The 24,736-nt window shown below is 48.1% G+C and overlaps 1 protein-coding gene across 1 annotated transcript in view; it reads right to left on the bottom strand.

Moving 5' to 3' along the window:
* Positions 1 to 7,412: 7,412 nt before the first annotated feature.
* Positions 7,413 to 24,736, bottom strand: part of LOC143492672 (teneurin-1-like) — a gene marked incomplete at its 5' end in the record, with an annotated part of 61,731 nt that continues 44,407 nt past the window's right edge. Inside the window, 10 exon segments of the mRNA XM_076991088.1 lie at positions 7,413 to 7,523; positions 7,964 to 8,718; positions 9,136 to 9,278; positions 9,619 to 10,839; positions 11,517 to 11,907; positions 12,565 to 12,855; positions 13,319 to 13,569; positions 18,724 to 18,896; positions 19,856 to 20,366; positions 20,740 to 21,106. Coding sequence (XP_076847203.1) covers positions 7,505 to 7,523; positions 7,964 to 8,718; positions 9,136 to 9,278; positions 9,619 to 10,839; positions 11,517 to 11,907; positions 12,565 to 12,855; positions 13,319 to 13,569; positions 18,724 to 18,896; positions 19,856 to 20,366; positions 20,740 to 21,106 — 4,122 coding nt within the window.

Here is a 24,736-nt window from a genome sequence, read left to right as displayed (position 1 = left end):
GTGTGTGTGACCTGTGCTAGTGGTGTTTTATGGTGTGGGTTACCTGTGCTAGTGGTGTTTTATGGTGTGGGTTACCTGTGCTAGTGGTGTTTTATGGTGTGGGTTACCTGTGCTAGTGGTGTTTTATGGTGTGGGTTACATGTGCTATTGGTGTTTTATGGTGTGGGTTACATGTGCTAGTGGTGTTTTATGGTGTGTGTTACCTGTGCTAGTGGTGTTTTATGGAGTTGGTTAGCTGTGCTAGTGGTGTTTTATGGTGTGGGTTACATGTGCTAGTGGTGTTTTATGGTATGGGTTACATGTGCTATTGGTGTTTTATGGTGTGTTACCTGTGCTAGTGATGTTTTATGTTGTGTGTTACCTGTGCTAGTGGTGTTTTATGGAGTTGGTTAGCTGTGCTAGTGGTGTTTTATGGTGTGGGTTACATGTGCTAGTGGTGTTTTATGGTATGGGTTACATGTGCTAGTGGTGTTTTATGGTGTGTTACCTGTGCTAGTGATGTTTTATGTTGTGTGTTACCTGTGCTAGTGGTGTTTATCAGTACACACATCCTGCACCTGCAGGGTTTCTCACCTAAAGAGTTGTCATATGTCACTTATAGAGTTATGTCATATGTTACTTAACATTGTCATGTCACTTACAGAGTTATGTCATATTATGTCATATGTCACTTAAAGTTATGTAATATTTCAACTAAAGAATTATATCACCTAAAGAGTTATGTCGTATGTCATTTATAGTTATGTCTAGGGGTGCAGGACAAAATCGATTCGAGCTCGAATCGCGTTTCTAACGAACGATTCAGAATTGATTCTCATTTATTTTTTATCGATTTTTTTTTGGGGTGCCTTCTCAGCCACCGTAGTGCTAGGCAAAACAAGGCAACAGCTTTGACTATGTACAGGCATGCTAGTAAAGCTACAGTGGGTTGTGTAGTGTACAGTATTTGTTGTTGCGCCGCTAAAGTATGAAGTCCAAACGGCTCCGCGGTCTTTGAAAGCAACCATTTGGAAACACTTTAGATTTTACAGTCAACCCGGCCCGGATAAGAATGGGCTTGATCGTTTGCACACGCATAAAGACGCTACAGATGATATTCGGGAGTTACAGTGATTATAACTCCTGGTAAAATAAAGTTAAAATAAAAAATAAAAATAACTTAGTTCATTGAGCACTCTAGTTTTGTTTTAACTAGATATTTAGATATAATTGTAACGCGGCGGGTATGGTGACGTAACCACCGCGTGAATATACTGAGAGGCGGACCCAAGTGCCTGCTCGGTCTGGCACAATAATATGTGAGAATAGTAATAGCGGAGTTAACGCATACACACACACAGTGGCAAAAACTCCAACACAAAAAGACGCGGAAAAACTCAACGCGCAAAAAAAACTAAGGACGTCAGGGAAAGACTGACAGCAGGCAAACGCTGCAACAAAACAAAACACTTCCCAAAAATAAAAGATAAACTGATAGGAAGTAAAAAGCTTGGGGAAAACTTGAGATAGGCCAGAGAGTGGCGCAGGAGATAAATACTTAAATAAGTAAAAGCACAAGAGAGAAGAGGAAAGAACAAGAGAGAGGGAGAGAAAGGAGGTGGGCAGGTTTGCATTGTCTCTTGTTGCACTGTCTCTTGTTGCATTCTTTAACTTGAGAATACAACAAGAGACAGAGACAAGAGAAAGGGCTGAGAACGTACCGGCATAACCAAAACCAATCAGCAATGATCCGTCTCCAAAAGCTTCCTTAAGAAGCCATGGCAATAGGTGAGACGGATTATTGCTGATTGCGTTGATGTAGTCTAGGGCTGACTCGGGTGCCCCTAGTGGAGGTAGATGGTGTGACATCCAAGCCAGCCTTGACAGAGCCCCCCCCCTCTAGGCCCGAGACCCCGCGGGCCCGGAGCGACTGCCCTGTCACGACGGAAGTCGCGTATAAGAGAACGGTCGACAATGCGAGAGGCGGGGACCCAGGAACGTTCCTCGGGACCGTAACCCGCCCAGTCAACAAGGTATTGGTCCTGACCACGAACACGGCGGTGGTCCAACAACTGGGTAACCGTGTACACCGGGCCGCCGTCAACCATGCGGGGGGGCGGCGGGGCCGGAGCACAGGGCATGTGACACAAAACCGGGCGGAGACGCGAGACGTGGAACACCGGATGGACCCGCATGGAAGGAGGAAGCAGCAGCCGGTAGGAAACGGGGGTTGATCCGTCTGTCCACCTTGAAGGGACCCAAGTACCGAGGGGCCAAATTCTTGGTCCCGCCACGGACCGGCAGATCCTTGGCGGAAAGCCAGATTCGTTGCCCGGGGCGGAAAGACAAGGCCGGAAGACGGTGCTTGTCAGCACTGCGACGGTAACCGGCCGAGGCAGACAAAAGGGCCTTACGCCATGCCAACCGGCACCGCCGCACCAAGACACGAGCTCCTGGAACTGCCACCTCCTCTTCCTGGTCGGCAAACATAGGAGGGGCATAGCCATAAAGGCACTCAAAGGGTGACATCCCTAGAGCGGAGTGCCACAAGGTATTGTGGGCGTACTCAGCCCAGAGGAGTTGGTCAGCCTAGGAGGAGGGATTGGTGGAGGCCAGACACCAAAGCGTCTGCTCCAAGTCCTGGTTAGTTCGCTCGGTTTGACCGTTGGTCTGGGGATGAAAGCCCGAGGATAGACTGGCCCTGGCTCCCAGGAGACCCAGGAAGGCCCCCCAAAAGCGGCTGGTAAATTACGATCCCCTGCCAGACACCACGTCGGAGGGGAAGCCGTGGTACCGGACAATGTGATGGAGAAACAGGGAGGCAGTATCACGGGCCGAGGGAAGCTTAGGCAAGGCCAAAAACCTGGCGGTCTTAGAGAACCGGTCAACAATAACCAATATAGTGGTGTTGCCACGAGAGGGAGGTAAGCCCGTCACAAAGTCCAGGGCCTGGACGGGATAGGAAGTGGACGCAACAACCCAGCGGGTTTGGAATGGGAGACTTTGTTTTTTGCACATGTCTCACAAGCAGCAACAAACCTGCCCACCTCCTGGTCCATCCCAGGCCACCAAAATCTCCTTTTCAGGAGCTCGAGAGTACGACGGACTACGGGATGGGCTGCGAAAGGTGAGTCATGCCCCCAACTCATAACTTTTTTCCTTAAATTAGGATGAACATATAAGCAACCAGGGGGAGTTCCGCTAGGCCCAGGATTGCCCGTAAGAGCTTGCTTAACCTCGATTTCGAGCCAGCAGCTCTTTGTCCCCCACGTCGTAATTGCGCTCGGCGGGTGTCATGCGGTGAGAGAAGTAGTCCGTCTCCAAAAGCTTCCTTAAGAAGCCATGGCAATAGGTGAGACGGATCATTGCTGATTGCGTTGATGTAGTCTAGGGCTGACTCGGGTGCCCCTAGTGGAGGTAGATGGTGTGACATCCGAGCCAGCCCTGACAATAATACTGCTGTAATACTGCGAAGTCGTGGTCAGAGGTGAACTTCGGTATAGCCCGTGTGCAGGGTTTCCGCCACGTTCATTTCAGTGCGGCGGTCCGCCACGCCTTCGTTCTTCCCCGCCACCCTTCGTGAAAATTCGGAGCCCGGCTTTTTATAGTGTAATTGGCCACGTCAAAGCGTTCGTCTGCCTTTCCCGCGCTTGATCAGCGTTGCCCCGCCCTCTCTCGTTTCTGACACTGGAATTTGATCAGTAGCGAAAAGGAGCTCATCTCGACAGGATACCGGCTATCAAACTGGACAACTAAATCCGAGGTATGTGGCGTTGAAATTATGTTTTTTTATATTTGTGAACAAGTTGTTGAACATTGTTCAAGGGTTATATCAGTTTAGCTGTATTTCCTTTCAGAAAAGAAACATATTCGGCGAAAATTTTCGAGTCCTAATGTCAACGCATCCTCTTTCAGATGAGTTTGCTGAAATACTTCGCCTAAAAAAGAAAAGAGCCAGATAAAGAAACTGAACAGGTAAGCCTACCCCACCAAGCACCAGACGTCCTATGGACGTTGTTTTTTGGGCTAAATCTGGTCGGCCTGTCATGGCCTGCGTCTAGCCCAAAAACAGACGTTGAAAATTGGGCTGTGTTTCGTCCGTCTGATTTTGGTTCAAATATAACCCGAGACTGACGTCTGTTTCAGACCAAACATAGCCCTAACACTGTGGAGTCAAATTAGGGTCTTTAATGGTGACGAAAAAATAATAATATCGCAAATATAAGATTAGCATTTTGCATTTTACGTTCCTAATTTGTTTCTGCAATACTTTCCCTCTTTTGCGTTTCTTTCTTTTCTTTGCGTTTCACATTTTATGTTGCTGCTTTTTTTTTGCAATACTTTCTCCCTTTTGCGTTTCTTTCTTTTGTTTGCGCGTCACTGCTTTTCTTTGCGTCTCGCATTTTACGTTCATAATTTTTTTTTGCGCTTCTCTTTTCTTTGCTCCGGTTTTACCCTCTGTGTGGGGGCGGGGAAAGAGGCGTGGCCAAGAGCGAAAGGCGTGCTGTGAACGTTCAGCGTCAGTTCAGCTTCCTTCCACTCGCTGAACTGAACTGCTGCTGCAGCGCATCTGGTGTTAAAGGAAGAGAGAGGTCGGGTGAGTGCGAGGTGGTGGCGCATTTCAGGGCATTGTTTTTAATCGCTCAGGTTTTCAAAAGATCATTTCAAACCGACCTCAGTAAAATGGTAATAATAATAATAATAATATATATATATATTTTTAAACGAAGTTTTAAAAGGGCACTTTCGTTGATAAAGGGCAGAGTTGGTGGTGCTTTAGCACCTGATGTCTATGTCTGCACGCATATACCTGTGGTCCAGCTGGGCGACCGTCTGCCATGATACCAGTAACCAAATTGCCGCGCTGTGTGACGGTTCAACTGATGACGCTGAACGTTCACAGCACGCCTTTCGCTCTTGGCCACGCCTCTTTCCCCGCACTAGGACCCTGGAGCGGTTATTTTCTGCATTAGCGCTAGATTCGGCAAAGTTCACATCGCGCCAGAACAACTGAACAACACACACTTATAATAATTTAATGCCTCCCCTCATAAAATTCCAGACATTTTAAGACATTTTTAGGCCTTGAATATGGAAAACTAAATTTAAGACATTTTAAGACTTTTTAAGGACCCGTGGGTCGTTTTTGAATTGAATCGTTGAGGTCTGAATCGGGAAAAAATTGAATCGTGACCCCAAGAATCGATTCTGAATCGAATAGTGGGATTCCCAAAGATTCGCAGCCCTAGTTATGTCATGTGTCACTTATAGAGTTATGTCATGTGTCACTTATAGAGTTATGTCATGTGTCACTTATAGAGTTATCTCTTTGGGCAGGTTTATATTCCTGAGTGCTGACTCAACTCAATACTGTCAGTGAGGCCAGTGGACAGGACGGAAGGTCTTTCATCTTCTGTCTTGAAGGAAAACACAAGAACAGCCTCATATACACATATTTATTTATCAAAATCCTCAATGACCAAATTAGCTTGTCTTCTGTTAACAACCTTTAACACTCACATATGGTCAATGAACAGAGGCCGGACAGAAACACTGCAACATCTTAGACAAAACTAGCCGATATTTTCCAATGTACAGTTCATAGTCTCAGTGGTTTTATGTGACAAAAGCTTCACAATTTCATTTGTACATCATCATAGGGCACAAACGACCAAAGAAAGAAAACAAAGAGCCTTAAATTATTTAATTATTGTTTAACAGTTGATCTCTGTGTCATTGGCCTTTGACCTAAGTTCAGTGCTGGGGATCTGAGACACACTGAAATGTGCTGAGTTGTATCACACAGCACATACGTTTCGTTTGGTCGGATTATATGATGTCGACATTTCGGACGTGTGAAGTGGCAAATGACGGCTTTAACCGTCACAACTCCAGAGACAAAACCTACTTCCCAACCCGAGAAGGATGAGCCAGTCCTGGACAACTGAGCAGGTGCCGTGTGGCCGAGTGCAACAGACGCTCCTCAGGCCTGATGATAAAAGGTGTAATATTAACAGCAACAACACATATGGCTAAAATAACAGAGATTATAAACAACCAATTTAGTACATAAATAATCGAGTTTTCCATCCGGCAGTACTTGTGAGACACAGCCTGGGTGTCCGTGTCATCCAGCCAGTTTATCTGAGCTGGATCTGTGTTCACAGAGCTGTTTCTTAATATTGTGAGGTTCCGTGGTTATTACCCACAATCCACCACAGGCCTCTCCCTTCACACTGAGCTCCTGAACGTCTCACTTAAACCCTGCAGTTAAAGCCGGACCAGAGCCAAGACGCGACCCCCAGATACTGCAACGCTGAGAAGACTGTGAGTTCATGTAATGTAAACACTCTGAATGCAAACTTGTTAAACTGCACATTTGTTCATATGTGGTATAGGAAACAGCGCATGCACACAGGCTAATCGCCCTCAGCCTGCAGCCACAAATGACCCCATTCAATTAAATAAATGATTCAAACCCAGCAGTTCCATGAGAATCAGCTCTAAAACCAAACCCAACCAACCGCCACTGAAGTGGGGCCTTCTACCTCCGCCATGGTGATTTGGACCGCTGTTTACAGTGTTAAAACAACTTCAACATACAAAAACATAATGTTAATAATACTGAAACATTCATTGTGTGTGTGTGTGTGTGTGTGTGTGTGTGTGTGTGTGTATGCGTGTCCATGTGGGCTTATATGTGTGTGTGTGTGTGTGTGTCTGTGAGTGTGAGAGAGCTCCATTCTTGCTATTGTTTTCCATTACAGAGGAAAGGCACAAATTCCACATAGATAACATTTCTTCTCTCTACATATTAAAAAAGTACACTGTACACAGTTGTATCAAAACACGTGTCCGCTGATCTTGTTAAGAGCCGTACGGATTCTCTCTTGTCTGTAGGTGCTCCACTCTGTCCAGATGCAGAACCCCCCAGCTGTGGTTCCAGCACTGACCTCACGGTCCGGGCTGTCTTCTCTTCAGGTCAGAGGTCAGAGGGAAGACAGGGGCCTGCCACCTCTGGCAACTCTTCACTTCCTGAGCTGTATGCAGAGTGTGTGAAGCAGTGCGTTGCAGGTTAAGCACTCGGTAAAGAGCTATATACATGTCACCGTGTCCCGCAGGGCTGTGTCCCCCCCATTTCTGCTAGGGCTGCATGGTGACAGCCGCCCAATCAGACGTGGTACAACTCAGTCACACGGCTACATTCCGACATTCCGAGGCAGCATTCTGGAATGACACTTACACGGATGAGTCCTGAACGCTGTTGAACGGAGACACTTCCAGTGTTCAGGGTGGGCGCAGTGTGGAGATCTCAGAAGGCAGTTTTGATCCAAACGAGAACTCCTGATGCTTTTGGAGAATATAGGCTCCGGTTTGGTGTATCTTGACATTTCATCCAGTTCACTTGAATTTATACAGCAACAGGATTCTCAAGCTCACGAGAGTGTTTTCAGGTCCTGTGTTTCCCAGGTGATACCAGGTCCGGTGTTTCCCAGGTGTTACCAGGTCCTGAGTTAACCAGGCGTTAAGAAGTCCCGCGTTTCCTGGGTAATACCACATAATTCTGGTTGAATGCTGTGTAATAATAGTGACATACAGCCAGTGTTTCAGTTTCAGTCTATTCACACAGACCCTGTAGCAGGAGGTGTGTGAGGGTGATGATGTACATGATGGTCCATCATAACTGAAATAATACAGTGTGTGTGTGTGTGTGTGTGTATGTGTGTGTGTGTAAGTGTGAGTGTGTGTATGTGTGTGTGTGTAAGTGTGTGTGTTTGAGGTGTGTGTGTGTGTATGTGTGTGTGTGTGTGTAAGTGTGTGTGTGTAAGTGTGTGTGTTTGAGGTGTGTGTGTGTGTGTGTGTATGTGTGTGTGTTTGAGGTGTGTGTGTGTGTGTATGTGTGTGTGTGTGTGTATGTGTGTGTGTTTGAAGTGTGTGTGTGTGTGTGTGTGTGTGTGTGTGTGTGTGTGTGTGTAAGTGTTACCTGCGTTTATCTGTGGGTTTAATCAGGTTGATGTTAAAGGGACTGTCTGCCAGTTCTGGATGCTGCTCTACAGGTAAGATATAAAATCCCTCAAACCCTGAGACACGCCCCTCTGACAGGAGCTCCTCCCTTTCCTTATCAGTCCACGTTCTGGCCCCGCCCTCACCCTCCTGAACCCGCCTTTGCTCCCATAGCCACGCCCCCTGTATGGCTCTGAGGCGGGCCGCCTCCAGCAGGCGTGTTCGCTCCTCGTCTGGCGTGCTGCCGTAACGGATGTTCAGACACAGCGCCCCCTGCTGGAGCACCATCTCAGCAAACCGCCTGGTCTCCCCTCCAATCACAGCGCTCATCTGGGACACCGACACATTCACGCCGTTCTCCAGAACTCTGACCCCTCCTCCGGCCCCTCCCCCGACCACGCCCAGGTCCGCCTCCAGGGGGCCGGCCTTGGTGAAGTAGTGCGTGTCGCGGCCGTCGATGGTGAAGTGTAGCGAGCGCAGGTACACGGAGCCGTGCAGCACCGCCGCCACTCGACGACTGTCCTCGCTCGCCACGCCCATTATCTCCGTGGCAACCACCCCGTTGTGGATAGAAAACTTCACACCTTTTCCAAAGATGGAAGAGAGGGCGGAGAATCTGGGTCTCCGCCCCTGCCTGCCTCCTAGCTTCCCATTGGCTGGAGTCATGGGGAGGCGGTCCAGTGATATGAAGTTCTGTAAGTGCCTCTGCAGCTCACACTGAATACCGAGAACAACCTGGAGGAAAGAAGAGAGAGAGAGAGAGAGAGAGAGAGAGAGAGAGAGAGAGATGGGGAAGAGAGGATAGTAGGCAGAATGCAAGCCTATCTGAGCCCTTTAAGGACCAGTGTGTGTGTGTGTGTGTGCGTGTGTGTGTGTATGTATGTTTGTGTGTGTGTGCGCATATCAGTGTGTGTGCACGTGCGTTTGCGTGCGTGCGTGTGCATTTGAGTGTGTGTGCATGTGTATGTGTGTGTGTGTCTGTGTGTGCACGCATATCTGTGTGCGTGTGTGTGTGTGTGTGCGCGTGCATGTCTGTGTGTGTGGGTGTGTCTGTGTGCGAGTGTACGTGTGTGTGCGTCCACGTCTGTGTGTGTGTATGTGTGCGTGCCCGCGCGCGCGCGTGTGTGTGTGTGTGTGTGTGTGTTTTCTCACCTTGCTGGGGTCCCAGCTCTGAGTGTGTGTCTGCATAATCATCATCTCGTAAGTTTGCTCCGCGTTCTCCTCTGACAGTTTGGGGAAACCAGGAACCACGTTATGGAGCTGGAACCCAAACAGCTGAAGCCAGCTGCTGATATCTGCACACACACACACACGCACACACACACACACACACACACACTTTACAGGGCCATAGAGGACTCTACAGGACATTAAAGGACCTTAGATGACCTCACAGGACAACAGAGGACCTTACAGGACCTTTCAGGAGCAAAGAGCAGCCCAGCTAGGGAGTTCTGAAAGCTAACAGGTCTAACAGGAGAAGGTCCAACAATGACAAAACCAAAAGACCAAAGCCAGAGTTCCATCACAGCCAGAGAGGACAGGGGAGGAGCTCTGAGGAACTCTGAGAAACTCTGAGGAGCTCTGAGGAACTCTGAGAGAGAGAGAACGTCCTCGTGGGTCCAGCTATCTTACCTGTCGTGAACGTGGCAACATCCTGCAGGGGCCCTAGAGGGTAGTTGTTCTTGAAGGTGTAGAGGTTGAAGGGCTTGGGGTCTACGCTCACGTCCGCCCACAGCTCGTGATTGGGTGTTGTCCATCTCCCGGCAACCACGTCGTAGTCGCGGCGACCGAGGTGCACCAGGCGTGTCAGCGGGTCGTAAAGGCCGCCCTGGAAGCCGAAGGGCAGGTGGAAGGTGGGGTTGGAGTCCTGGTAGACGTCTCCGTACGGGGTGTAGCGTAGCTCCTTCACCACCTGCCCGCGGCTGCTGAACACGGCCAGCGGCGTCCCGCCCACGTCGCACGCCACGTAAAACTCCTCCCCGCTGCTCATCTCCATGGCGATGAGGTGTCCCTGCAGGTCGTAGTAGAGGGAGGTGATGTGGGCGCCCGTGTGGTTGTACAGGTGCGTGACCCGGGTGGGGTGGCCCAGGTCCGCGTAGAAGAACTGCAGGCGAGCCCCGTCGCTGCTGCGGCTGGACACGCGTCGGCCCAGCCCGTCGTAGCCGTACCACACCCGCCGCCCGCTCTCCCTCTCCAGCGCCCCCGCCAGGAGCCCGCCGGACGTGTAGGAGAACAGCAGCGTCCCGCGGCTGCGCAGGAAGCCGTCCTGGTCCGTGCGGTACTGCAGCTCGCCCAGCCGCGTGATGCGGTCCCGCAGGTCGTAGCGTAGCGGCGTGAGACGCCCGCTGGCCCCCGAGCTCAGCAGGTTGATGTTGCCGTTCAGGTCGTAGCTGTAGCGCCACTGCGGACGCTCGTCCAGCGCAGACGCCTGCAGCTGCCCGTCCGGGTCGTACTCGTAGGACCGGCGGCTCACGTTGCCCTCCACGCCCACGCGCACGTCGCACGACATCAGCTGGCCCAGGCTGTTGTACTGCAGTGTCATCCAGAAGGTGATGGCCTTCAGGATCTCATACTGCACCTCCACCAGCTGCCCGTTGGCGTTGTAGATCTTGGTGTGCTTCATGGCGTGAGTGGTGATGACCTGGTTCAGGTCATAGCTGATGACGCTGAACTTGCCGAACTGCTCGACCCGGCCCGAGACGTCCACGTAGCGGTACAGGTCGATGGGCAGCGGAGTCTCGTTGATCATCGCCTGCATGCTGGTGACCCGGAAGTTATTGTAGCTGTAGTCAAATCGGGCGTTGACCAAACCCTCCTCACTGAAACGATAGATCTGCCGACCTACCAGTGGGCCTGGAGAGAGAGAGGGAGAGAGAGAGAGAGAGAGGGAGGAGAGAGAGAGAGGGAGAGAGAGAGAGAGAGAGAGAGAGAGAGAGAGGGAGGGAGAGAGAGAGAGGGAGAGAGAGAGATAGCGAGAGAGAAGGAGGGATAGAGCGAGAGAGAGACAGAGGAGGAGGGAGATCTATGATTTGCTGTATTACACCCTTTTATGCATCACCTTTACTTCTGTGATCAACATAAAGCAAAATTATTCTACAGCTTAATTCTAAAACAAATGTGTGTGTTGTGGGGCAGGAGGTTTCCACAGAAAGACACCAGGCTCCGCCCCTCCCCAGGGGTCAGACACCAGGCTCTGCCCCTCCCCATGGGTCAGACACAAGGCTCCGCCCCTCCCCAGGGGTCAGACACCAGGCTCCGCCCCTCCCCAGGGGTCAGACACCAGGCTCCGCCCCTCCCCAGGGGTCAGACACCAGGCTCCGCCCCTCCCCAGGGCTCAGGAGAGCTGATGAGCTCCTCTTAATGAGCAGGAGGACAGGTGTAGGTTACCCTGGAGCTGCCCAGTGTCTAGGACTAATCTCATCTCCTCTCCGCAGATGGACTAATTCGAGCCTGTAACACGAGTCGTGAAACGTGCGTTTTCTCTTCACCAGTGAAGGACAGAGAGGAGAGAGAGGGAAGTCTGGACGGACCCGTCTGTCTGTAGCGGATGGTGCACACGAAGCCCTCCTGCATGAGGTGGATGGTCTTCAGTGCTCCGCTGGACTCGTCGTAGCTGAAGCTGACCAGGGTGGAGTCGTAGATAACCTCTGTCAGACGGCCCACGCGGCTGTAGCGGTACAGCACACGCCGGCCCGTGCCCAACCACAGCGTCTGCAGCAGACGCCCGTCCTGCGCGTAGTCCTGCACCAGGGCGTGGCCAGGGGCGTCCGGGGGCGTGTACGTGTTGCGGTAGTAGCCAATGGAGAGGGAGGTCTGGAGGGCGTGTTTGACCATGCTGGGCAGAGTGACGGACATGAGGAAGTCCGTCTGGTCGAACTCGAACGTGTAGCGTCTCTGACTGTGTAGCAAGAGCTGGAGTGACTGAGAGGGGGACAAAAGAGAGAAAGAGGATGAAAGACAGAAGGGGAAAGAGAAGAAAAGAACAAGACAGATGAGAGAGGGAGGTGGAGGGAGAGAGGGAGAAAGAGAGAAAGAAGCAAAATAAATTGATGTGTATAGTAACAGTTCAGCCGTTTGTTGTTTCGGTCGTCTCGTTGTTGTTTGCTTTTTAAACCCCATTACTTGAACCTTTAATTCTAATTTTTTTGCTGTTGTGTGGCAATTTTTAAAATATTTTCAGGCAGGCATATTTTATTTAAAATATTTTTGACATTTTGCACAGTGCCTGTCTGACAATTTGATATGCACACTGACTTTTTTTTGTTAATGTTCTCTAACGTTTAATTAATAAATAAATAAATAAAAGCTGAATAAAGCCAACCTACCATGTTTATTCATTTTTTAGGTTTTTAATTTGAAGTGGAAAAAAGTCCTGAATGAGAACGGGATCCTGTTTAAGGTGCTCTAGATAAAAAAACCCGATTTGACTATTAGTCGACTAAATGGAAAATCTGACTAATCAGATTCGACTGAAAATCCTTAGTTAAAGACACCTCTACATTAGACACAAACACACGAACACTCACATATATACACCCACACACACACACCCACCCACACCCACCCACACACACACACCTTCTCCATGAAGGTGTAGCTCCAGGTCTTGCCGCTGCTCCAGGTGCGGGTGGAGAGGCGGCCGTTGTCGTAGTCTCTGCGCTCACTCCAGTTGCCCCGCTGGATGGAGGAGACCAGGCCGTCGGGGGTGTAGCTGACCCCCACCTCGCTGAACCTGCTGGGGCTCCAGAGGGTGGGGCGCCCGTGATCGTCATACTGCACACGCAGCGTGAACTTACGGTGGTCGTCATAAATCTTCCCCACACGTGACGCCTGACTGTAGTCTATAGACAGAACATTCCTACTGTGAGCCTGCAGGGAGAGAGATAGAGAGAGAGAGAGAGAGAGATAGAGAGAGAGAGATAGAGAGGGGGGGAGAGAGAGGTATGAATACTTTTGCAAGCCACTGTATGTGAATGTGTGTGTGTGTGTACTCCACCCGTAGTCTCCTCTCGTAGGTGGTGTGTGTGTGTGTATGTATATATGTGTGTGTATGTGTGTGTGTGTGTATGTATATATGTGTGTATGTGTGTGTGTATGTATATATGTGTGTATGTGTGTGTGTGTGTGTATGTGTGTGTGTGTACTACACCCGTAATCTCCTCTCGTAGGTGGTGTATATGTGTGTGTGTGTATGTGTATATGTGTGTGTGTATATGTGTGTGTGTGTATATGTGTGTGTGTATATATGTGTGTGTATGTGTGTGTGTATGTGTATGTGTGTGTGTGTGTGTATGTGTGTGTGTGTGTGTGTGTGTGTGTGTGTGTACTACACCCGTAGTCTCCTCTCGTAGGTGGTGTAGTTCCCTCTGTCCTGATCTCTCCTCTGCCTCCACTCGATGAGACTGTGACTCTGTTCCCCTGGTAACGTGATGTTGCACCTGCCCACTGTGGGGTGGACCACACCCGGCAACGCCCCTGGCAACGCCATGTGGGGCTCAGTACTGAGAGTGATGTCCATCCCACTGGAGTAGGTGACCCAGAGAGAGCTGTCACTCCCCACACGATACACACTCACAGAGTGCGCTAGAGTGAGAGAGAGGGAGGGAGAGAGGGAGGGAGAGAGGGAAAGAGAGACACTGTGACATCACAATCGTCATGGTTTCTCACTATGGAGATGCCCACTTCCTAAACATACAAGCCCTGGAACAGTCAGGCAGGAGAGAAAGGGGCAGCTAGCGTAATAATCCAGACCACACCCACACAGTGTAGACCACACCCACACAGTGTAGATCACACCCAGACAGTGTAATTACCCAGACCACACCCACACAGCGTAATTACCCAGGCAACACCCAGGCTGTGTGTAGGTGTGTGATGGTGTGTGTGATGGTGTGTGTAGGTGTGTGTGATGGTGTGTGATGGTGTGTAATGGTGTGTGTAGGTGTGTAATGGTGTGTGTGATGGTGTGTGATGGTGTGTAATGGTGTGTGTAGGTGTGTAATGGTGTGTGTAGGTGTGTGATGGTGTGTGTAGGTGTGTGTGATGGTGTGTGATGGTGTGTGTGATGGTGTGTGATGGTGTGTGTAGGTGTGTAATGGTGTGTGTAGGTGTGTAATGGTGTGTGTAGGTGTGTTATGGTGTGTGTAGGTGTGTGATGGTGTGTGTGTAGGTGTGTGATGGTGTGTGTGTAGGTGTGTGTAATGGTGTGTGTAGGTGTGTAATGGTGTGTGTAGGTGTGTTATGGTGTGTGTAGGTGTGTGATGGTGTGTGTGTAGGTGTGTGATGGTGTGTGTGTAGGTGTGTGTAATGGTGTGTGTAGGTGTGTGATGGTGTGTGTAGGTGTGTGTAGGTGTGTAATGGTGTGTGTAGGTGTGATGGTGTGTGTAGGTGTGTGATGGTATGTGATGGTGTATGTAGGTGTGTGTGATGGTGTGTGTAAGTGTGTGTGTAGGTGTGTGATGGTGTGTGTGCGATGGTGTGTGTAGGTTTGTGTGATGGTGTGTGTAAGTGTGTGATGGTGTGTGTGTGATGGTGTGTGTAGGTGTGTGTGTAAGTGTGTGATGGTGTGTGTGTAGGTGTGTGATGGTGTGTGTGTGATGGTGTGTGTAGGTGTGTGATGGTATGTGATGGTGTATGTAGGTGTGTGTGTAGGTTTGTGTGATGGTGTGTGTGTAGGTGTGTGATGGTGTGTGTGTGTGTGATGGTGTGTGTAGGTTTGTGTGATGGTGTGTGTAAGTGTGTGATGGTGTGTGTGTGATGGTGTGTGTAGGTGTGTGTGTAGGTGTGTGTAAGTGTGTGTGTAGGTGTGTGATGGTGTGTGTAGGTTTGTGTGATGGTGTGTGTAAGTGTGTGTGTAGGTGTGTGATGGTGTGTGTAGGTGTGTGTGTAGGTGTGTGTAAGTGTGTGATGGTGTGTGTGTGTGATGGTGTGTGTAGGTGTGTGATGGTATGTGATGGTGTATGTAGGTGTGTGTGATGGTGTGTGTAAGTGTGTGTGTAGGTGTGTGATGGTGTGTGTGTGATGGTGTGTGTAGGTGTGTGTAAGTGTGTGTGTAGGTGTGTGATGGTGTGTGTAGGTGTGTGTGATGGTGTGTGTGTGATGGTGTGTGTAGGTGTGTGATGGTGTGTGATGGTGTGTGTGTGATGGTGTGTGTAGGTTTGTGTGATGGTGTGTGTAAGTGTGTGTGTAGGTGTGTGATGGTGTGTGTGTGATGGTGTATGTAGGTGTGTGATGGTGTGTGTAGGTTTGTGTGATGGTGTGTGTGTAGGTGTGTGATGGTGTGTGTAGGTGTGTATGTAGGTGTGTGATGGTGTGTGTGTGTGATGGTGTGTGTGTAGGTGTGTGTAAGTGTGTGATGGTGTGTGTAGGTGTGTGATGGTGTGTGTAGGTGTGTGATGGTATGTGATGGTGTATGTAGGTGTGTGTGTAGGTTTGTGTGATGGTGTGTGTGTAGGTGTGTGATGGTGTGTGTGTGTGATGGTGTGTGTAGGTTTGTGTGATGGTGTGTGTAAGTGTGTGATTGTGTGTGTGTGATGGTGTGTAGGTGTGTGTGTAGGTGTGTGTAAGTGTGTGTGTAGGTGTGATGGTGTGTGTAGGTTTGTGTGATGGTGTGTGTAGGTTTGTGTGATGGTGTGTGTAAGTGTGTGTAGGTGTGTGATGGTGTGTGTAGGTGTGTGTGTAGGTGTGTGTAAGTGTGTGATGGTGTGTGTGTGATGGTGTGTGTAGGTGTGTGATGGTATGTGATGGTGTATGTAGGTGTGTGTGATGGTGTGTGTAAGTGTGTGTGTAGGTGTGTGTGTAGGTGTGTGATGGTGTGTGTAGGTTTGTGTGGTGGTGTGTGTAAGTGTGTGATGGTGTGTGTGTGATGGTGTATGTAGGTGTGTGATGGTGTGTGTAGGTTTGTGTGATGGTGTGTGTAAGTGTGTGTAGGTGTGTATGTAGGTGTGTGATGGTGTGTGTGTGTGATGGTGTGTGTAAGTGTGTGTGTAGGTGTGTGATGGTGTGTGTGTGATGGTGTGTGTAGGTTTGTGTGATGGTGTGTGTAAGTGTGTGTGTAGGTGTGTGATGGTGTGTGTAGGTGTGTATGTAGGTGTGTGATGGTGTGTGTAAGTGTGTGTGTAGGTGTGTGATGGTGTGTGTGTGATGGTGTATGTAGGCGTGTGATGGTGTGTGTAGGTTTGTGTGATGGTGTGTGTAAGTGTGTGTGTAGGTGTGTGATGGTGTGTGTAAGTGTGTGTGTAGGTGTGTGTAGGTGTGTGTGTGATGGTGTGTGTAGGTTTGTGTGATGGTGTGTGTAAGTGTGTGTAGGTGTGTGATGGTGTGTGTAGGTGTGTGTGTAGGTGTGTGTAAGTGTGTGTGTAGGTGTGTGTAGGTGTGTGATGGTATGTGATGGTGTATGTAGGTGTGTGTAAGTGTGTGTGTAGGTGAGTGATGGTGTGTGTGTGATGGTGTGTGTAGGTGTGTGTGATGGTGTGTGTAAGTGTGTGTGTAGGTGTGTGATAGTGTGTGTAGGTGTGTGTGATGGTGTGTAGGTGTGTGTGATGGTGTCTGTAAGTGTGTGTGTAGGTGTGTGATGGTGTGTGTGTGATGGTGTGTGTAGGTTTGTGTGAGTGATGGTGTGTGTAGGTTTGTGTGATGGTGTGTGTAAGTGTGTGTGTAGGTGTGTGATGGTGTGTGTGTGATGGTGTATGTAGGTGTGTGATGGTGTGTGTAGGTTTGTGTGATGGTGTGTGTAAGTGTGTGTGTAGGTGTGTGATGGTGTGTGTAGGTGTGTGATGGTGTGTGTAAGTGTGTGTGTAGGTGTGTGATGGTGTGTGTGTGATGGTGTATGTAGGCGTGTGATGGTGTGTGTAGGTTTGTGTGATGGTGTGTGTAAGTGTGTGATGGTGTGTGTAAGTGTGTGTGTAGGTGTGTGATGGTGTGTGTAGGTGTGTGATGGTGTGTGTGTGATGGTGTGTGTAGGTGTGTGATGGTGTGTGTAGGTGTGTGTGATGGTGTGTGTAAGTGTGTGTGTAGGTGTGTGATGGTGTGTGTAGGTGTGTGATGGTGTGTGTGTGATGGTGTGTGTAGGTGTGTGTGTGATGGTGTGTGTAAGTGTGTGTGATGGTGTGTGTAGGTGTGTGTAAGTGTGTGTGATGGTGTGTGTAGGTTTGTGTGTAAGTGTGTGTGTAGGTGTGTGATGGTGTGTGTGTGTGTGTGATGGTGTGTGTGGGTGTGTGATGGTGTGTGATGGTGTGTGTGTGTGATGGTGTGTGTAGGTGTGTATTCTTTTGCACTTCTCTATTTCAAATGCATCATTGTGTTTTTGTGATAAATAAAGACTGAAACTACCACTACCTGATAGAGACGTCCCTGATGACAGACCAACACATGCTGTAAAGATAACAGGACTAAAATAGATTTAAAATAAATGAGAACAGAACATATTGTACTAGGGTTGGTGTGCAGAATCAAGTCAGTTATTTCTCTGAAACAGGGCCGGATCTAGACTGGTTCCTCCCTCCTGGGGACACACAGTGAGGTCAACTCTGTGTGTGCACAGAAAGTCCTCAGAACACAGTGTTCTACCACGAATATGAGTCGTGTAGAACAACCCGCCCGCACACATGACATCCCAACACACACACATCTATATGTCTATAAATAATACAGATTCCTGGTGAGTAACTGCAGTGAACTAAGATATGAAGAGAAGTTCACCACTGTAGTGAACTACACCAGGTTTCCAGAGCAACGGGGCAATGTTCCGGACAGTAGTGCATAGTAAAGCAGATCTCACATCACAGTGTTGCCCTGGAAACCTCACTACAGTTCTAATAGCTCCATCTGTGTGAGTACATGTATTACACACATCAAATAAAGGTTAATATAAAGGTTAATACTAGGGGTGGGCATAGACTAATTTTTTAAATCTAGATCAATCTAACTGAAATCTTGAAATTAATCTAGATTAATCTAGATTAATCTATATTAAAATGGCTCATATGTGTGCTACCCACGTAATGACTAAAAGTCAGTTTTTGAGATAGGGTTTCTTAATACAGAGGGTGCATTAGACCAGGGGCTCATCTCCTGTTTCCAAAATGCATCAATGACTGCTTGAGGAAGCTGTTCTACTTTGATACTTGAAGAAAAAAAAACATGCTCAATAAAATGTAGGCTACTCGTGTTCAATGGTTTATTCAGTTAAACATGAATTTGTAAGCCTACATACTGTACATTAAATAACATGTTTATTCAGCTAAACATGATATTTGAAATGTAAGCCAACATTTAACCTCACGGACATAATTTTCAAAAGCCGGTTTTGGTCCTCTGCAGTTTTAAACGGTTAAAAAGAAATATTTAAATAGCGACTAATCTAGTGCTAGGACCATGCAGAAAACGACCGCTCCGAGCTCCGCTCCGGTAACACTTTACGTTCCTAAAAATGAATTTTCCATGAAGCAAACCTGGCGACTTCGTGGCCGTGTCCATGTAAACACACGTACGATTTGTAATTCACAGGTTTAAAAACTCGTTCTCGCCCCTACTGTGCAATTTGGTTAGGAATACAGCCGAGCTCAACTATCAAGTTGAAAGTCATCATTGTTTGCTTACCCATTTTGACCCAGTTCCCAACCCAACTTTAAGAATAGATTAACGGCGATAATTTTTATATCGCCCGATAAGAGTATCAAATTAACGACCGCCGTTAACACCGTTAACGGCCCACCACTAGTTAATACACACACACACCTTGTCGCAGTGTGTACACAGTTGTGTCATCGGAGTGGTTGGTAGTAACAATGAAGTTTTCTCTGTTTGACATGGTAGCCTCCACCTTAACTGACTTCTCCATGTCACCATGGAAACTACTGACTTCTCCTGTCGGAAAGGTCACATTGATCAGGTGACCGTCAACATTGTACCTGCAAAGAAGAACAAACAGTGTGAGTGAACGTGTGTGTGTGTGTGAGAGAGTGTGTGAGTGAATGTGTGTATGTGTGTGTGTGAGAGTGAGTGAATGTGTGTGAGTGTATATGTGTGAGCGTATGTGTGTGTGTGTGTGTGTGTTCAGAGATGTATATTATTCTTCAGATTCTTCAGTTCCTACCGGTTCACACATAAACACCTTTCATCATGTCTATTTACAATTGTTCATTTTACTGATGATTTTAATAATAAACACATAGGCAGGGTATGCATGCAAGTATGTGTATGTATGCAAACATATTACTGTTATATAAGATAATATATATGTTTATAACAGTGTTTAATATATATGTTTATAACGCAGCTCTGAGTTCTGACAGTTTCAGTACAGAGCAGGCCAGCCAATAGTGAGAATGATTCATAAAAACACACATTAACACTGTAATTAACTGCCAATGATACGTCATTTAATATATATGGTTTTTAAAATTCAGACTATATTTTAACTTCCTTAAAATAGCTCTTATTGTTATGGGTCTATTGGACGCCCCGCCCCCGTGTTTGACCCACTCAGCTGTACTGGAGGAGCGTCAGTTACGCTTCTCTCCACTAGATGGCAGTGTGGCGTTATAAAACGTTTGGTGCACGTGGTGCTGATATCGCGGTGTCAACATGGATAACGTACATGTGTAGGTACGGTGCTCGAAAGGTCACTGAGCCAATCAGAGATGGAGAGAGATGTAGAGAGTGAGTGAAAGAGAAAGAGGGAGTGAGAGAAAAGGAAGAGAGAGCACCCTTGCCATTTTCACACTGAATTTGAAGCACACACACACACACACACACACACACACACACACACACACACACCCAGGGGGGGGGGGGGAGAGGGAGAGAGAGAGAGAGAGAGAGAGAGAGAAAGAGAGAGAGAGAGATAGAAAGGGAGGTGAACTCTCACTCGTATACGGTGGTCCAGGCATTTTCGTTGCTCATGGTGGCAAGCAGTCCCGTGTTGCCATAGTAACTCAGCTGGGCGAGGTCATGAGCGAGGGCGGAGACTCTCTTGAGAGTTCCAGCGTTGCTAATGGTCAGCCAGTACACCTGTCCGCCAGGTGTGACCAACCAGAGTGGCGTTCCGTTGGAGTCCCGCCTCACTTGGAGCACGCCCCCTTCGCTGGCGGTCACGGCGGCCAGGTGTCCTGCCCCCGTGTAGGTGAAGTTGTAGAGGTGGTCTCCCGTGACCAGGCCCCGCGTGTGCAGGTGACTGCCATTAGGGGCGAACAGGTACACCTCCTGCTGGGCTACAGACGTGACCTCGTACAGCCGCTCGGACGTCAGCAGCGGGCGACTGGGTGTCAGCGCGCGCACACGCAGGTTACCCAGGTCTGCGATGTAGAGAGTCCCGTTCGGAGAGACGGCCAACGCAGACGGAGACTTGAGCCGAGCGTCCCGCGCATAACCCCCGTCTCCTGGAGACGAACGAGAACACACACGGCCAATGAATCAGACCCTCTGTAACATATAATGAATCAGACAGTCCTGCTAAAGAACAGGACACACACACACAGTCCTGCTACCCATCTTTACATGACTTGAGAGAGAGAGAGAGAGAGGGAGAGAGAAATTAAGGCATACAAAAGAAATGAAAGTGTTTAAATGTCACATTCTAGATGAGAGTCTGTCAAACTTCGCTTGTGTGTGGGAGGAATTTGCACATGTGAAACAAGATATTTTTTCTAATCCCACAAAGGCGAAGAAAGAAAGCCGCACACGCTTATTCTGTCCTATTTAATCTGTTTAACACACTCAACACACCCAACAACACTCAGAACCAGAACTCACCTGAGAAACAGACACAGTCTGGATCGATCTTACAGTCACAGTCAGTGTGGGCCCCGGCGACGACAGAGATCTCCCCGTTGGTGTTCACCTCCTGGATGAGACTAACCTTCCTGTCATCAGTCTGAGCGATGTACAGCACCCCCTGGTGGCTGACGGCGATAGCCTTACTGCCCTCCAGCACTGCCTGCATGGGCCATTTGCCCGTGGGAAGCGTCTCCGTGGTGATGAGGGGGCAGTGGACAGGACGTCCTGCCACTACGCGGACGAGCCCAGACTGGGGGACGTGCAGGACGAGGTTGTTGTCCAGCACGTAGAGGGAGTTGTCCAGCGGACTCACCGCTAGGTCAGTGGGCCACTCCAAACGCACCTGAATATAAATACACACACACACACACACACACACACACACACACACACACACACACACACACACACACAAGACTCAGACTATCTGACAGGCTTGGTCAGCATGAATGTAACAGTGCTGACTGTGTGTGAGCATGTGTGTGTCTTTGTGTGTCTTTGTGTGTGTGGTTGTGTGTGTATGTGTGTTGGTGTTTGTTGCTTCAGTGTGAGTGTGTGTCTTTGTGTGTGTTTTTTGTGTGTGTACATGTGTTTGTATATGTGTGGTTGTGTGTGTGTTGTTTCAGAGTGTGTGTGTTTTTTTGTTTGTGTACATGTGTTTGTGTGTGTTTGCGTGTGTTGTTTCAGAGTGTGTGTGTGTTTTTGTATGTGTACATGTGTTTGTGTGTGTGTGTGTGTGTCACCCAACTCCAGTCCTGTGTTCATAAGTCAGTGGTGCACATGTGTTTATGACCTGCTGTCTGCCTCTTGAGATACAGTGAATCTGGCATTTATATATCGTATAACACATATATAACATATAACACATATCATATAACATTTAACATATCATAAGAAATATTATTTTTCTATTCCTGTGTGGATTTATAAGGGATACGGTAACCTATAAAGTTTTATACCATTCATGACTTTATTCATTACATTACAAATGCATGTATGATGTATTCTATATACATAATTGAACATGAAGGCATTAATACTGTGCTGTCTGTAGCTTAATATGTAAATATCATAATGACATACGTTGTGTATTATTCTGGATTATGTAAATATAGATGATGATTATGGATTATGTAAATATAGATCATGATTATGAAAAGACAGGAGGTGTTATTTTGAGCAATTGCAGATAATCTGATGACCAGGTCAACCAAATGTGGAAAGTTCTGATTCACCGAACACAAAAGCTCCCCAGGCTTGGTTCCTGGCCACATGGATTAGCCAATGAGCTTGAAGTACACAGAGTGTGAGCCAGCAATGAGCCAATGAGCTTGAGCCAGCAGGTCGAATGAATCAGCGGAACCAGCCGGGTGGCCAATCTGCTAATTATGAACATGAAGTTTCACATCTCTGATACGTGACTGATAGAATAAGACATGCAGAAAGGGGAAAAGGGAAGGAAAGAGAAAATGAGTGAAAAGCTAGAAACGAGAGAAAGAGAGAGAGGGACAGAGAGACAGAGACAGAGAGAAAAAGGGGGAGAGGGAGAGAGAGGGATAGAGAAAGAGATGAAGTGAAAGAAAGAATCACAACAGCACACCTAGGCCCCTGTAGTGCAACCTCCCCCAGCACTAGCGATCAAACACATCAAACAGCTGCTCAACGTCGTGCAGACTGCTGAGCTTAGTCCCACGTTCACAATTCACCAGTCAATCAAAATGTACATAATATGTCATGTATGTCTATATTATCTGATGTGAAAGATCTTAAACCTTACAGCATTTGATGAACGATTTCTCTGTGGAACATTCAGACCACTAACTCATGCTTGTTTGGGTGCACAATTATAAATACGAATAGCTCAAAGTACAATGACATTCACCTTCTCTAGCAGGCCCAGGGTAAGTGCCTCAATCATCACCCAACATTACAGACACAGGCCCAGGTAGGATCGTCATTTGGCATGAATCAAAACTCACAAGAACTCACAAGAAGTCACAAGTTCTCTGAAATGAGAACAAATCTGGTTTAAAAGTAAGGAAGAAATTAGAAACACTCCAAAAGATATATTCCCCTTCTGATATATTCCTCCGTGAAGTCTTGGTCTCTCCCAGTGATGCTCTTTTTTACAGAGAAGACCCGTGACCCAGTCTCCATGATCAAACCAGGGGCTCCAGGCCCACGAAAGCCTGCTGGTCTGTGGAGACCTGAACACCTGTATGTCCACTTGACCACATTTCTGCTCTACACAGATGTCATGCATCTGTTACCTCCCACAGAGTAGAGAAACACAACAGCAGAGCCTGGACCTGCTGGAGCAGTACTGACAGACCTGACCCTGGACCTGCTGGAGCAGCACTGACAGACCTGACCCTGGACCTGCTGGAGCAGTACTGACAGACCTGACCCTGGACCTGCTGGAACAGCACTGACAGACCTGACCCTGGACCTGCTGGAGCAGTACAGACAGACCTGACCCTGGACCTGCTGGAGCAGTACTGACAGACCTGACCCTGGACCTGCTGGAACAGCACTGACAGACCTGACCCTGGACCTGCTGGAGCAGTACAGACAGACCTGACCCTGGACCTGCTGGAGCAGTACTGACAGACCTGACCCTGGACCTGCTGGAGCAGCACTGACAGACCTGACCCTGGACCTGCTGGAGCAGTACAGACAGACCTGACCCTGGACCTGGACCTGCTGGAGCAGTACAGACAGACCTGACCCTAGACCTGCTGGAGCAGTACTGACAGACCTGACATTGGACCTGCTGGAGCAGTACTGACAGACCTGACCCTGGACCTGCTGGAGCAGTACTGACAGACCTGACATTGGACCTGCTGGAGCAGTACTGACAGACCTGACCCTGGACCTGCTGGAGCAGTACTGACAGACCTGACATGGACCAGCTGGAGCAGTACTGACAGACCTGACCCTGGACCTGCTGGAGCAGTACTGACAGACCTGACCCTGGACCTGCTGGAGCAGTACTGACAGACCTGGAGCTGGCAGTGAACCTGAATAAGATTATATAAATCACATTTCACATTATGGACAAAAAATTATCATTGAAGGATTGGGATTAGCATTGGGATTGAAGATTAGCTCCATCGTATTAATAACTGTATTATAAACTATATTATGTCAGGATGCAGAATATATATATATATATATATATATATATATATATATATATATATATATATATATATATATATATATATATATACCCACACACACACACACACACACACACACACACACACACACACACACACAGTGGTTTTGCTGACTGGCAGTGAGGTGTGGGCACCACTTTCAAATCATATTTTCACCCAGTGGAACAAAACACACAGCAGACATTCTGCACCCTGACAGCAAATGACAGCTGGACTGCTGAAAGACTCCTGACTCCTGACTACTGACTCAGGACTTAAAGAAGGATTATTATATTGGCCACATTAAGAGAAAGGGGAAAAGAGTGAGTGAGAATAAGGGTAAGAGAGAGAAACTGAGTGGAGAAAGAATGATGGAACGATAGACTTTTCTGAACATATGAAGTTTTAATGCTGAAAATCTTGCACTCCACCTATACAAGCACAGCAAACGCTCGAATCTGTGTGTGTGTGTGTTTGTGTGTGTGTGTGCATATGTCTTATTATTAGATTTACATAGAAACTTTCTCAAACCCAAAGATGTTTTATGGATGGAAACAAGCTTTTACAATCTGTTCACACACAATGCAGTTCAGTAGTTCAGTGTGTGTGTTTATGTATTTGTGTGTGTGTTTTTGTGTGTTTATTTGTGTGTGCTTGAGTGTGTGTGCTTGGGTGTGTGTGTGTGTTTGCATTTACGTGTGTATTTGTGTGTGCTTGAGTGTGTATGTGTGTGTATTTGTGTGAGTTAGTGTGTGTGTGTGTGTGTGTGTGTGTGTATTTGTGTGTGAGTTTATGTGTGTGTGTGTGTGTGT

The sequence above is a fragment of the Brachyhypopomus gauderio genome, unplaced genomic scaffold (assembly GCF_052324685.1).
Source record: "Brachyhypopomus gauderio isolate BG-103 unplaced genomic scaffold, BGAUD_0.2 sc80, whole genome shotgun sequence".
NCBI classification, from domain to species: Eukaryota; Metazoa; Chordata; class Actinopteri; order Gymnotiformes; family Hypopomidae; genus Brachyhypopomus; species Brachyhypopomus gauderio.
Note: the sequence above shows the minus strand (reverse complement) of the source record. Positions and strands in the feature narration are given on the sequence as shown.